Below are 15,768 nucleotides of genomic sequence, written 5' to 3' on the forward strand. Positions count from 1 at the left end.
AAATATGAAAAAATCATGTTCTTTAAATACTGCAATATGTCCAGTAAAAACAACTACAGTAAGAAAATTATTTTGGCTGCTGTTAATTCATAGTGAGTCTCAGTGGTTCTTCAGTTCATTTTTGGCCGAGAGTGACACTGTATCTGGAGCGAATGTAAATAATAAATAAAATGTTTGTTGCAGTTTCTCTCATGTGCTTTACTGTTTTTAAAACCAATTTATTGTAAATATTACCCATCATCACTCATCACAATTTATCCTGTCCCAAATGGCAAAATAAAAATTCAGAACTTGATTTCTATTCAACATTGTGATCTGTTCAACAGAATTTGTTTTTTACTGGGCCATTAATTGGAAACCTATGCACTGGTGAAATGTACAGTGCAATAAACAGTGTTGTGTTCCTGTTCTCATAGATTAAGATATGAAATTTTGAAACTTTACAGCAACTTGTATTAGGACCAACCTGACACTGTTCATTTTAAAGAATTCAACAAGTTTGTTTATATGATCAAAAATGCAATTGTCTTGTATTCTTCTTTACCTATAAAGCATTATTACTGAATAAACATAGCTTTAATTGCATTCACTGAATGAAATCATTTCACTGTGGTTATTGTGGTAATAAATAGAAAACTATGTACCCTCAAAAAATCATATAAAACAATCATATTATGGCAATCTGAATAGGATATATTTAATGAACACACCATCCATCCATCCATCCATCCATCCATCCATCCATCCATCTATCTATCTATCTAGCTATCTATGTGGAATGAACATTGATATATAAAATGTTCCTTCCATATATATGTATATACAATGAACAAGGGGGGGGCAATGCTACAACACACTCCTCACCAAAAGTCCCTCTCTGTGCAGGAAAACAATTGATGTTATTTTTATTTTTGAATTATATTATTACATTCATTTATCTCAGTGTTTGATCTATGTATATAAAAATGTTCATTCGATATATATCAGTTTTCATTGTATATACACTCACCAGCCACTTTATTAGGTACACATTGCTAGTAAAAGGTTGGACCCCCTTTTGCCTTCAGAACTGCTTTATTTCTTCGTGTTATACTTTCAACAAGGTGTTGGAAACATTCCTCAGAGATTTTGGTTGGTTAGTTGAGTTACTGTTGCCATTCTATCATCTGGAACCAGTCTGCCCATTCTCCTCTGACCTCTCAAATCAACAAGGCATTTTTGTCCACACAACTGCCGCTCACTGGATATTTTCTCTTTTTTGGACCATTCACTGTAAACCCTAGAGATGGTGGTGCGTGCAAATCCCAGCATATCAGCAGTTTCTGAAATACTCAGACCAGCTGGCACCACCTCTACATGCCTAAATGCATTGAGTTGCAGCCATGTGATTGGTTGCTTAGCTATTTGTGTTCAGAAGCACTTGAACAGTGCCTAATAAAGGGGCCGGTGAGTGTATATCAATATTCTTTCCATATATATCATAATTTCATTAAATATTTCCTGTTCCGCTTCCCATTATATATGCATCGCACAGAGTGCGAGATTCTGAATTACCAGCATAAAGGCAAAACACTGTTGGAGAAGACACCTAATTCAATAATTAAATGGATTTATTTAAATTACAAACAAAATACATAACATAAAATGTTCACACTTTTAAAAGAAACAGGAATAAAAAAAATTGTATATTTCACATAGACTATCGTCATAAATTCACAGGCATTCCATTGTCCATTAACATTGAATTAACAATAAAATCACAAGGAGCAGTCCACTAGAAAAGCCATGCATAATAGTCCAAAAGTCCGCCTAGCTTGGCAGGGAGTTGGAAAGGCTCGTTGTCTCGCTTTCACAGGCAGGATCCAGCTACTCCACAACTCTATGGGCAAACAATAAAACCATCTCAGTCACAGCCACACACCGCTGAAGAAATCACACACGCACTTGTTCAGGCAAACCAACTTCCCTTTACTCAACTTTAATGCGCGTTGAACCAAACTCCGTACTCAGTCGCTGGCACCAAGTTGTCGGGCTTCCGCAGGCAAGCTCCCGACCATGCCCAGTGACTTCAGCTTGCGTTGAACTGAACTTCATGTCAGTTCTTTTTCTAACTTCATTCGTGTTTTCACTGTGGGAATCGCCTTGGGCGTGACCAACTACGGAAGCTCCAATGACATTATGTCTGTCGATGACAGACAGATCGACCTGGCTCTGCCCCTGCCCTATAGCCACGGTCGACCTCTTCGACTGAGTCATTCACACTTTCTTCCCGTGAAGAACGACAAGCTTCCTCAGCGCTCCAGGCAAGGCTATGCTCACTTAACAGTTTTCAGACGGTCTGTCTTTTTGCCAAAGCTTGTGTTTACTTTTGCAAAGTAATGCTACGAAGAGGCAATTTTTTTTACAGCGGCTGGCAGCTAGTAGAACTAGCATTCAGAGTTTTAGCTAACGGGTCACGCCAAGCTCGCTCTGAACTGGCTGTGCTAATCGAACTCTTCCTTCAGGCTAGCATGTTGTGGCGAGTTGAGATGACAAGTTTGATAAAAATTCTCTTCTCTCTCAGTATCATGTCTACCACCCCCGCCAAAGGGAAGGAACTGGACACACGTGCCCAGCGTCATGTGGAGCCACCATCTCGGGCAGGGACCCTCATCCACTGTGCATCGTTTGCATGGGCGCTAAACACGCTCAGGCGGCTCTAGCCGATCCGCAAACATGTAGCCACTGTGCTTTGATGCCACAGAAGATTCGAGAGAGGAGGTTGCGAGTAGCTGTAGCGAACGGACAGGACCCCTACCTGCCCGGGGTTACAGCCAAAGCTACGGTCAGTGACCATCAGCTGCTCGGATGGCATGGCCAACTCCGATCTCCTCGATGGGGGCGATATGGAGGAAGATGAGGAAGATAAGTCCACCTTCCCCGCCCAACAGTCCAGACCCCCTAGCGCCCCCTTTGCAACTGCGGAGGATCGGAGACTGAACTGCTTATGCCCTGTCAGAGCCTTACATCAATATTTAGCTGGAACAGCAGAGATTCGAAGGCATGACCAGCTCTTTGTGTCATGGCCGCTCCTTATAAAGGGAAGTCATTGTCTCACCCAAGGCTTTCTCACTGGATTGTGGAGGCTATAGCCCTGGCCTATAAGTGTAAGGGCTCACAACCACCAGAGGACCTGAGAGCACACTCTACTAGGGGCATGGCAACATCTTGGGCTCTGTTCAGGATTTGTGGACCGCTGCTTGCTGGGCTTCTGGAAACACATTTCCACGTTTCTACAGATTAGATGTCACAGGCCCGTCCCTGGCACATGCAGTGCTAGGAGACAATGCTTCTACATCAGTCTAATGCAGCACCAGCACAGGGCCTTTGAGCTATGAATCAGTGGGATAGCACAATCTGGGAGTAGTCTCTCTCTCCCATAGTGAAACACTGAACAAAGTTAGAAAAAGAACGTTGGGTTACTTGACATAATCCCTGATTCTTTGATAACAGAGTGAGGTGTTTCACCAACACTTCCCTCTTTGCTTAGGTACGGGAAGAAATCTCTTTAGAATGACTCAGTCGGAGAGGTCGACCGTGGCTATAAGGCAGCGATTCCCATAGTGAAACACCTCACTCTGTTATCAAAGAACCAGGGATTACATCAAGTAACCCAACGATTCTCAGAATCGTCTTACTTTCGCAGCTTGCTTCGCACCAATGAGCACACTATGGGAGAAAGACAGCTCCTCAGTTGCGCGCACACACACACACACACACACACACACACACACACACACACACCCACCCCAAATTTGAGTAAATTCAAATGAATTGAGTTCTTCAATTTTATGTACTACATTATATTCACAGACTAAAGCTACTGACTGTCATTGCCAGCAACTGTCTTCCACTAAAATAAAACCGCTGAATCAGTTTCACCCAGCTACATGCATTTGTTGAATAATGGTAACAAGAGAAAAGAGATTAAAACCATGAAGATTGTGATTTAGGTTCACCCAACATGCATAATAGTACACATAATCTGCCTCAAGACAACTAGCTCTAAAGAAGGCTTGGGCACTCCCTAGTGCCCTGCTCTGCTGATAAAGGCCTGAACAACACAAAGATAGTTAATGCATCAAAATCCTTTAGCTCTGCCATTGTCACCAAACGTTTAAAAAAGTGACATACAACACTAATCTGTACACAGGGTGTAAAAATACATTTTGTACATAATTCTGAAAACTGGAAAGGGTACAAATACTCATTAAGCACAATATCAATTCTATCTATGTCAGACATTGTCAGTCCTATCTGTCAAGCATTCCTGCTTGCTGTTTCATTTGACACACAATACTGTACAGATCTACTGTACTGTAGATCTTCAGCTCCACCTCCACTTGCTTGCAATGAGTCATCTGCCAAAATGGCAAACAGCACTGGTTCACAGCTTTGCAAGCAATCTGGTTTGACAAAGGAAGCAGTATGAGAGTTGTCTGGACAAAGGGGAAATTAAAGGATATGAGCCAGTGCATATGCAAACAGTGCTACAGAACAGTACAAAAACTAGTAGTGCTAACACATCCAACCTGGCATAACACCTGAAAGACTGAAACATGAATACCTGTAGAAAAAAAGAAAAAAAAACTTGAAATGTGACATTACCTGAATCTGAAACCAGCACAAATGGTTCAGTAATGGCATTTTTCAAAAACTAAATGCATTCATAATTTATTTTAAAAATATTCAATTTTTTTGGATGTGTGGTAGCATTGCTATGTCTATTCTTGGATTGCTGCATATATTCACTGACTGTGAAACCATTAGTTTTCAACTGAAAAAATAAAAATTAAGTCAGTCTATTATCAGGGATTTTGTCTGTGAGGTTTAGGGCTAACCCCCTTAAAACTATCAGGCCTTACATTTTAGACAATAATCATGTTGGAGGGAGATGCTACTGTGCAGCATAACAAAAAGTTACTTTATCACACCTCCCTCCAACACTGGATGCCATGAAAAGCTAAACTGTTGCATATCAAATGTATGTGTCGTGATGGACATGAGAGATTCCTCACATGTTGCCACTACCATTTGAGCCCCAGCCTGTGATCACCCTCAAACTTAAACGTACTGCAAGGCCAGATATCAGCAAGTGATCAAGAAGCTCGAAGGGCTTGTGGCCTTTGAGCTTCGAGTACAGCTCAGCTTAACCAGTCATCTTTCAATGTGCGTGGAAGACAATTGTCGAGAATATTCTCTGTACTGGCACCCAAGTGGTGGAATGAACTCCCACTGGCTGTCTGTACAGCAGAGTCTCTTGCTGTCTTCAAACGCAAACTGAAGACATCTCTTTCCACAGCCCTTAAGTGAGCACTGAATTAAGTATTGATTGCAATATAGTGTGCTGCACTCATTTTATTGTATTGTACTGTGTATTGTAGTTTATTGTATTGTATCTTGTACAATACAAGATACTACAATACAAGATATCTACTCCTTTTCTCTGGGTATCAACGGTGACTTTGTTTCTAGCAGTACCTGAGAGCTCAGGACCGTCTTTCTCTCCACCCTATTGGTAACTAGCAAAGATACTTTCTCTAGATAGACAAAACACTTCTTGTAAGTCTCTCTGGATAAGAGCGTCTGCTAAATGCTATAAATGTAAATTGGTATCTTTCATGTGGGGCATTATCCAAATAGAGAGTGAAAAGGCATCCTAACAAATAGCAGAGACTGAGAACCGCCTACTTGACGGCAAGACGCTCCTTGTCTATGGTGCTTTACTTCTCCCTCACAGAAAGCTTGCGATTAATATACACCATAGGGTGATCATCATCTGACACCTAGGACAGAAGAGCCCCTAGCCCTTTGTCCAACCCACCCTCCCACAAGATAAAAAGAAAAACAAAGGCAGGCAAGTGCAATACCGGACCCCCCACAAACAACTGCTTTAACTTGAGAAGCCTGCAAACACTGCTCCATCCACTGGACTGGATATAGTACCCCCTCTTTAGTGAAATTGTTTAGTGGGCTGGTGACATCCGAATAGTTTAAAACAAACCTTGGGTAACAGCCAGCCATCTCAAGGAGCCATCTCACCTCCTTTTTGGTCTCAAGTCTTGGACTGGTCGCAATTGTGCAAGTCTAATCAATTTGGGGCCGTACCTGTCCACAACTGTAATCCAAACGATGAGGAGGATATTGCTTTTTTTGTGGGAAACTTGAGTCATGGCATGGGGCAAGCATCGAGTTTAGACATTGCATTGACTTCTATAATTGGCACAGATTCAATCAGATGACAGGGCCGCTCCAGTCACTGCTCAACTCGTCTACTGCTCCCATGTCAGTCATGGCCTTAAATATCTCCTAATCTAGTATTTTGGGATCTGGTAATCTATAGGGATAGCTGTGAGTAACTATCCCTAGAGGTGTTTCAATGTGGTGCTCTATGCCTGGATTCTGGTCCCAACTCACTTCTCTGTAGGGCAGCCATTGCCAGAACAAGGACCACCTCTCTCCACGGTTTAAGGAGGTTGAGGTGGCATATCTGTAGTGAGACCTCCAAAAACGTTTCACCCCATAGTCAAACTCTTCATGTGACCTTAATGTCCCTGCCACTTTGTGAATAATTTTGAGATTGAAGTGGGGTGTAAAATGAGGACTTTCTCTCCTGGAGTAAATCCCTGCAGCTGAGCACCCCTTGTGTGTTTTTGCTATTTAAAGGGGCCTTCTCCCAATTTTCCCTAAAAATGTCTAGAAAGCCACAAGTCTTTCATCCACAAAGCAATTCAATGTTACGGGATGGCAGGGAGGCAAACCGAAGTGCATAACTGAAAGCCAGTAACAAAAAGGGCAGTAAGGAGATATATAGGAGCAATGGAGTGTGGTAGATGTTGCAAATGAGGTCACCTGGACCCAAGTTCGACCACCACTGTATTGAGCGGCAGTCTGTGGTGTTACTGATGTGCCACTGGGGCGACAGGCAACCACGGGCAAAGTACCTCAAGGAAGGTGGAAATGAAGAGTTGTGGAATAACAGTGTGCTCAAACAAAGGCCAAATGAAATAAATAATCAGACGAGAGGAAGGTTGGCTTTATGTTTGCCTGTTTTCTTTTTGAAAAGCAAATACTTTTGTATGGCTTTAAGGTGTTTCTTGTTCAAGCCTTCTTTTGAGCAGCTTTGGGGCAATTTCTCATTTGCTCTGCTCTGCTCATACTAAGTACCATACTGTTTACCACTCTACAAAGGTGTGACAAACACTGCCATTTGCTGCAGCCTTAAGTAGGGGAGCTCGCAGGTGTATCGCATGAGCCTGATTAGTTCATGGCTCCTCACTGCCGTCACCCTCTGCTGGCAACAGGCAGTGCAGGCTGGGCGCCTTGCTGCCGTTGCCCTCTGCTGCCAGTAGGCAGAGCCGGCTGGACCCTTACATTCAAAGGGTCCATCCCCAGGAGGTTTGCAGGACCTCTCTCACAGCAAACAATCAAGATTCTAGTCACCTATTGTCTAAAATTCTCATGCACAAACTTATGAATGATGTTTTTGGGGTCTGATTAAATCTTCTGAGCAGCCTGTCCATCCTGGTGGATGATAAACCCTGGTATAAATTTATTTAATATCCAATAATTTATATAGCTCACATAAAGTGGGTGATGTAAAAGTGGTGCCCTGCGCAGTTAGAATGTCAAGTTTTCAGCTCCAGAGATAACATGGAAGAGTGCCTCCACAACACTACATGCTGAAATGTTGCATAAAGGCACTGCTTCCAGGTATTAGTTGCATAGGCCACTAAGACTAATACAAAGTGGTACCCTTTTGCACTCCAGTCTAATGGCCTGACAAGGTCCAAACCATTGCTTTCAAAAGGGACCTCAATTAAGGAAAGGCCAGTGAGTTAACTAGTTGACATTCATGGTAAGATGCACACCACTTAGGTATATCACCTTAAATACCTGACCAAAAAAAATAAGCCATTAGGGTTCCCACCTCCATATGGAGACACTGATCTTAGAAATGGTTTGGTTCCCCACAACCCCAACATGCCTGCTCAGGCTTTATTCCAGCTCTTGTGTGCTCAACCAACACCACTTGTAGAGAGATGGCAATGGATGAGAAGGGAAAGAGTTAGCAGGACCAAAACATGCAGTGCACATACAAGGAAGAGGTTTTGGGTGAAATGCTTCTTTTTTTGCAGAGCTGGTACAGGGGGAGAAAGAAAGAAGCCATTCTTCAACTAGGAGCCATGTCCTGCAGGAGTCATGGAGCTGCTACATGAACACAAACACACTGGAGGATGGCTTTCTTCAGCTCTATGTACGCTAGTGATGAATGCATTGGGAGCTGCTGAGCGGTCAGATGGGCCTCCCCAGTAAGCAGGGGAATCAGTTGAACCACCCAGTCCTTCCCTTCCCACTGATAGTCGTCTGCACAACTTAAGATTTTTTTTCTTTTTTTACAATGTGATTCTTAAACCACATAAGGCCCCTAAAAGGCAGGTCTTTCATAATATTAGAAGGGTCCTGAACATCTTGTATGAGTGAGAAGGAACTAAAGTCTCTCTTGTTTTTAGTCACTTGATTCCAAGACTTTGACAGAGTCAAATGGCCATATCTGTTAAAGTTCTGCATCCAAGACCAACTGCAGAAGTATCAGCAACAGCCTTTACTATCCATCATTTTAATGGTTTTATGGTACTCATTCAGGGCACCTGCTTTGCCTTCTTTTATTTATATTAGCAATAAATCCCTTATAATAGAAAAAAAGGTTTTTGGCTATAAATGCTACTTTATAAAAAAAAAACAAAAAAAACTCAGTGACATTTTTGGAGAAGGTTCCTGTTTCCAAAAATCACTGCAGTGGCATGACTCTCATTCATTTACTCCCATTCACTCACTCAATCTTAGCACAGTGAAAACACTACATCCACCTCCTTAAAACAACAGAAAAGGCAATATTACAGGGACTTACAGTGAACTGAGAACTAGACATAGTGATAGTTAGAGCAACTTTTTATTCAGTCCTCCCACGTTTTATGCGGGCCTCTCTCAAATTCATACACATCAGGAAGACAGGAGCATCTTGTATTTCTCCACACACACAACCCAGAAACTGCAATTAGGCTAGTGTACAATTTTGGACATAACACACAGGCAGGATGGGTCTGAATTGTGTCTGAAACCTCTAGTGCAAAAGATTTAGTACATTAGGCCCAGAATAGTGGAGATTATGTAAAAAAGTTTTGCCATTAAGGTGGTGTACCATTAGAAAATGGAAAAGGAAGAGAAAGAAGAAAATATGTTGCAGAATGTTGAGTTTTTGTAAATGGAAAATAAAAATGAAAAATAAGTCAGGGGCTGGTATCCTTTAAATATTCAAATAATGTGAGAGTTAATTTGAAAAAAAAAATTTGAGAAAATTGAGAGTAATATTTGACCGAAATTCTCATCCTGCTTCTGTAAGGCAACAATGGCCCACAAATGCAGTGACATAGGGTGCATTTCTCTCCTTTGCCTCTCCTTTTCCCACAAAAACATATGCACACCATCCTGCATGTCTCACATATTGGCTTAGAAAATATGTAACTATACATCACGAACAAGGTACACTGCATATAGAAAAGGCAAACTGCTTTAGAGAAACTAAGTCTTCTGTCTTTTAACTAAAAATGTTTATGATAAGGAAATTACCAGCCCCAGAGTGATATTGCCTTACAGAGTGATGGTACTGAGAGGTGATCAGATGGGATATGGAAAGGACCTCCCTCCAATACTGAGTGTATAAAAATGCCATGAAAGGTGAAATTGCTGCACATTGTCATCTGTGCAAGTTTACGCACATACGCAGTTAAACTTGTGGCCAGTTCTCTCAAAGATTTGGAATTTTTAGCAACTTAAAGTGATCAGCGATTTTGACATGTAGGCTTTTTCTGTACATGAAAAAGAAGCAAAACAAAACACATAATGGATTTTAATTTTTCCATATATACATCTTTGACTTTAGAATCACTGGAATTGCCTCCCTCAAATGTTTTCCCAGCATTCATATTTGGAACTCTCACCTATTGTGCCATTTTGGTTTTCAATATGACTGTGTTGCTCACTATTGCTCTGAATCGGAAACTTCATAAGCCTATGTATGTTCTGTTGTTTAACTTGCCAATCAGTGATATGGTGGGTGCCTCAGCCTTTTTCCCTCAGCTGGTGTCTAGTATTCTGTCACAGAATAGATCCATCACTTACTCTGCTTGTTTTGTCCAAGCCTTACTGGTTCATCTGTGTGGAACTGGAGCAATTCTCACTCTCAGTGCTATGGCTTATGACAGATACATTGCTATTTGTTGTCCATTGAAATACAACACCTTGATGTCTCCAAATAACTTGCTGAAAATAATTATTATGATATGGATCTTAGATTTTACCTTGATTGGTTCACTACTTGCATTGAACTACCGCAAAGAGATTTGTAGCACAAAAATAGTGGACATTTTCTGCAATAACCCATCTTTGATGAAGCTGGTGTGTGGAGATACAAAGTTAAATAACTACTATGGACTGTTTTTAACAGCTTTTTTTGAAGGTCTGTCTCTGCTGATAGTGGTATTCACCTACATCCAAATCTTAATCACTGTTGTTGTTAAAAGACAGTCTGATGCCAAAAGTAAAGCGATTCAGACCTGTGGTACACACTTAATTGTATTCTTATGCTTTCAGTTCACCGCAGTCTTTGCTTTCATAGCTCATAGAATTGATGCAGCATCCCCAAGCCTACGACGGGCCTTTGGTGCTTCTGCCATAATATTTCCTCCAATAATTAATCCTCTAATATATGGACTGAAAACAAAAGAAGTTCGCCAGACTTTTATATTCTTTTTCCATAAGACATTTTTCCCAACAAAACAGAATAAACTGAGTGGGATGAAAAGTAAAAACTGCAGTAAAAAAAAAATAAAAAAAACAAAATTGATTATTTTACCAACTGCAAGTTGCTTTTTATAGGCACTCCATATAAAAGTGACATTTTATGTGAACATTTAAATAAATAGTTTTGTGATGTGCTCTGCCATATTTTGGGATGACCAGAAATCTGGGCCCAATGTAAATGAGGAATAGTGCTTAAGTATTATTCGGTGACAGACCAAATGGGAAAAATGACAATGCAGTAGAAAAGCTTGATGATGTTTTGTTTTTACTTTCACAAGCAATCAAATATCAACTATAAGAAAATAAATGAAGGATGTCTGTATTTGCATACAAGCTAATATTAAGTCAACAAATCCTTTCACCAGTCCAGATGATGCATACCTATGATGCACCTCTCCAAAGTAAATAATATTTAATATTCACATGCAATATCAGTTAGTGCAGTTTTGGCAACACAATGACTCCCTATTATTTTGTCTTTATCTTTTCCCTTGTATAATCACATACATTTTGTGTAACTAAACACTGTTTAAAATAACCATACAATTTGTAGACATGTCTGATGTTCAGTTTTAAGTATTTCACCTTTCATTGTCAAAATACAGATCTGAGAAAAGTAATCAAGAGATTTTAGGTTTGCACTTTTTCTAAGCTATATTGTAATTATTGTTAATTCACCTCAGCTTTGAATACAAGTAAGTTAATGTCAAATTTCAAGTTAGTACAACTCAATTAATTTAACTGAGTTTAATGTAATAATGCATAGTAAAACCACTAAATAATAAAATGAAAAGTTTACTTCGAAATTGTATAGTGGTTCTAAACAACTATGTTAAGTAGCATCTTAGATTTTGGTTTTAGATATTTTAGTATTACGTTCTCAGTGAATTCGAATAAAGTACATCAAAGTGAATTGAGTCAGTTCACATTAATTGGCCTTTATTTAACAATGTAACGATTATACATGTTCAGTTAATGTAATATGGTTGTGTTCACCTAATGAAAAGTAATGTTTACATTTACAGAACTTAAGTTGTTAATGTTCCACCCAGAAGCATAGCACCAAGGCACACAGTTTACTTGTTCTTAAGGTGCATCTACACTTGTAGCTTGGTTCCCTTTGTGATGACCCCTTTTGCGCCCTCTGCTTGCTCTCTTTCTCTCTCTCTCTCTATCTATCTCTCTCTCTCACACTCTCACACCAGGATTTTGGACCTCTCCTGAAGCTGAAAACGCTGGCTATGTCCGGTTTGGAGTCGCCATTATTTTTAATTCGGCATCACTCTAAATCTTTCCCCTCGGTAACCTTTCTTAACATTTCAATACTTAAAGCTTGAATAAAGATACTCATATTTTGTTATAAGTTTGTGGTCTGTCTCCTCTTTATGTTGCGGTCGTAACAAGCTGGAGGTAACATAAATTGGGGTGCTCGTTTGAATCAGTCATGTGATTTGGTACTTGATCTAAGTCATAAGATTGGGTGTTATGAAGTTGGCGTTTAAAGTAGCCTCGAGCCTGGTACGCCTTTGAAGAATAGAGAAAGGATTTAGTTAGCTGATTGGGTAGGTAGTTGGGAATCAGAGTTACTGGGAACTCAAGCTACAGGGTTCGATTTCCAGTGGTGTACAGGTTATCATTTACAGCATGGGGGAGATCCAGCGAGAGAGAGAGAGAGAGAGAGAGAGAGAGAGAGAGAGAGAGAGAGACGGTGATGGTGTCTGCGTGCATGTGTGAGATTTTCGCCAAAGTGGTGTGTCAGTGAAGGTTTAACAGAGTACAGCGTATCTGTATTTGGAGTTTAGTGATATGTTATATAGTTAAAGGTGGTATGTTAGAAGTAGCTGCGCTTACGTGAAGATAAAGGGCATTGTTTTTTTGTATTTAGACACGCATGGAAGGAAAGGCCTTTTTGAGTGGGTTTAGTGTAAAGTTCAAGGATTAGGGTTAACCTAAAATGGCCTTAGTGAAACTCTGTGTTGGGGTGTTGCTTGTTGGACATTAATTTGAATCAATGCTTTGTGGAGCAAGTGGTTTGAAATTATTTGATCAACGCTCCCGTTGTTATTTAAGTATGGCTTCTGTGGTGGATGCCTTTATTGCTGAGCTATCTAAGGAGTTACTTGATAGATGTTCTAAGGACCAGTTGTTGTACCTTGCTGAGAAATATAGTATTGCACTTACTAGCTGTTATGAAAAAATTTAAAACCCCCACCAGGGTCTCTTGTAAGTGTTTTAATTGAAAAAGGGGTTTTGCAAAAACCAATGCAAGTAATTATGCCAGAAGCATCCCTATCTTCTAGTGTAGTGAGTGAACTTAAGCTGAAGGAGTTAATGCTGCAGGAAAAGCAAATGTAGTTGGAAGCAGCTAAACTTGGATCTGAACATGAAGAAAGAGCTGCATCATGAGCTTGAAATGAGGAAATTAGAGTAGCAATTTGCATTAAAAAAATATTGTAAACCAATTGTGAGTCAATCAGTTGATGAAACTTCTCAGGTAAATGTTTAATCAGAGCTCATTTTTGATGTTGGGAGGAACCTTAGAATGGTTCCACCACTTTCTGAGAAAGAAGTAGAAGTAAAGAAGTATTTGTCTTACTTTGAATGTGTTGCACTGTCTTTGAAGTGGCCAAAGACAGTGAGGACTTTAATGTTGCACTGCGTTTTGACAGGGAAAGCACAGGAGGTATATTTGTTACTTAACTTAGAACAGAGCTCTGATTATGACAAGGCTAAATCCATTATTTTGCAAGCTTATGAGTTGTTACTCGAGGCTGTGTGTGAAGCATCTAGGACAACAGGATGTAATGTTGAGCTGTCCAGACCCTCCAGGCGTCTGAGTCGACCTCCTACCCTTTTTAGGTTCATGGACTCATCCATAACAGGTGCTAGGGTGAGTAAGCGACTCCTCGAGGTGATGGGTTTATCCGTTGCCAGGAGCTCATATTCTTCTGGGAATGACTGGTCTTGGGCTCGCTGTAGAACAATCCTTTCTGCTAGACGGTACTGATCAGCAGTAGTCAGAGAACTGGACGGGGTTTGTCCTTGGAGGTCCTGGACAGTGGAATCCAAGAGCTCCTGCCAGATAGTGTACATTTTGTCAGCCAGACTGAGTGATACAGATGAGATTCCAACCACTCCACAGAAGGCAGCCTTCCGAAGCTCCACTTTGGGTTCACAGGGTTCGGTACTTGGTCTCTCTAGCCTACTCTGGTTCCAACAAAGACCTTATATCGGCAGGACTGAGAGTGCAACCACGTTAACACAGTAGTGGAGTCCGACCATAGCTCTGTCCGGGCCACCTTCAAGGTGAGCTCTCCCTCCAGCACACAGGCTAGCTGCGCTGCCACGAGAGTGGCACAGAGTTCCAAGCGTGGAATAGAGTGTAGACGTTTTGGTGCTACTCATGAGCGAGCAAAGATGAAGGACAGGTGTATCTGGCCTTCTCGCTCCTTTAGTCCTCATGTAGGCTACAGCTCCATTGGCTTGTTCTGAGGCATCTGCAAAGATGTGCACCTCATGAGTGGCACCCTCTAAATCAGTGCCTGCGGATACATAGGCACGAGGAAAGGTAATAAAGGGTAGGGACCTGAGCTCATCCTCCCAGGTGGAACAGGCCTGCAGTAGCTCAGGAGGCAGATTGGGGTCATCGCAGCCTCTCTGTTTATCAGATAGCTGCCTAATGATAAACTTTGCTCGAGTAGAGAAAGGGAGTAGGTAACCTAAAGGATCATATTGAGTAGCTAAGACTCGATAAATGTTCCTCAGGGTGGTTGCCTCATATCTCACTGGTCTGTGTTTGTAACCCAAGGAGCCAGCTGAGGCCAAGGGTCGATTCCAGGGGGTTGGACTTATCTTGCGCCAGCCACAGGTCCAGGCTTTCAGATCTGGCTTCTTGTGGCAGGTGGCTCAGGACGCTAGGGTCATTACAGGCCCACTGACGCAACTCAAAGCCAGCAGAGGCTATCAGGTGCCTGAGTTGATCCACCATGAGCTTAGCTTCACCAGGCGTCCACACACTCTGCAGGCAGTTATCCACGTAAAAGCAGTTATCCACAGTGAACCGCAGGGTTTTTCCAGGCTGACTGTGGGTGGCCACATGACGCTGTAGCACAGAGGTAGCACAGCAGGGACTGCAGGTTGTGCCGAACGGGAGGACTTGCCACTCAAAGGTCCTTGGAGGTTCATCTACTTTCAGGATACGCCACTGGAACCTTAGCAGGGGACGTTCCACAGGAAGGAGGTGTACCTGATGGAACATCCCTTTAATGTCTCCACTAACTGCTATGGGATACTCACGGAATCTCACCAGGACTCCCAGCAGAGAAGCACCTAGGGTAGGACCAGGCAGAAGATACTGATTCAGGGTCTGGCCTAAGTATTGGTGAGAGCAATTGAAGACAAGGCAATCTTTCCTGTTGAGGCTGACAAGATGATGGGGTATGTACCACTCCTCTCTGAGGGTGGTCTCCTGGGTAACCTCCTGCACAGCACCTGCCTAAATGAGCTTCTGCATCTCATGTTTATAGGCCTCTGTCCATGTAGGATCCTTCAGGAGACACCTCTCTGAGCTATGCAGAATAGGCATGACTGATTCTCTTGGAGAGTGCAGTAGTGGCATCTTGGCATGATGCAGCAGTGGTGTATCATACCTCAGGATACCGCCTACCTGGATGCGGATTGAGCATCGCCACAGCCTGCTGATCCTGCTTCGACCTTGTCACCTCCCTATCGTGCCGCTGAGGTATGGTGTCTAATTGCCAGAGCCTTTCAAAGTGCCTGTATATATCATCTGTGGGCGGTGGAGACGAGATGTGCAAACACTGGGTAGGGTGAATTGAATGCCCCATGTCACGGATGGGTCGTGAA

The 15,768-nt window shown here is 41.8% G+C and overlaps 1 protein-coding gene across 1 annotated transcript; it reads left to right on the top strand.

Annotated features, from left to right (window-relative positions):
• The first annotated feature begins 9,942 nt into the window (after positions 1-9,942).
• On the top strand, positions 9,943-13,602 carry LOC108441362 (putative gustatory receptor clone PTE01). Its single transcript, XM_017720852.1, has 2 exons — positions 9,943-10,903; positions 13,526-13,602. Exons 1-2 carry the CDS (start codon positions 9,943-9,945, stop codon positions 13,600-13,602), a joined length of 1,038 nt encoding a protein of 345 aa, XP_017576341.1.
• Positions 13,603-15,768: the final 2,166 nt, after the last annotated feature.

Source organism: Pygocentrus nattereri, chromosome 17 (genome assembly GCF_015220715.1).
Source record: "Pygocentrus nattereri isolate fPygNat1 chromosome 17, fPygNat1.pri, whole genome shotgun sequence".
In the NCBI taxonomy this organism is placed as follows: domain Eukaryota; kingdom Metazoa; phylum Chordata; class Actinopteri; order Characiformes; family Serrasalmidae; genus Pygocentrus; species Pygocentrus nattereri.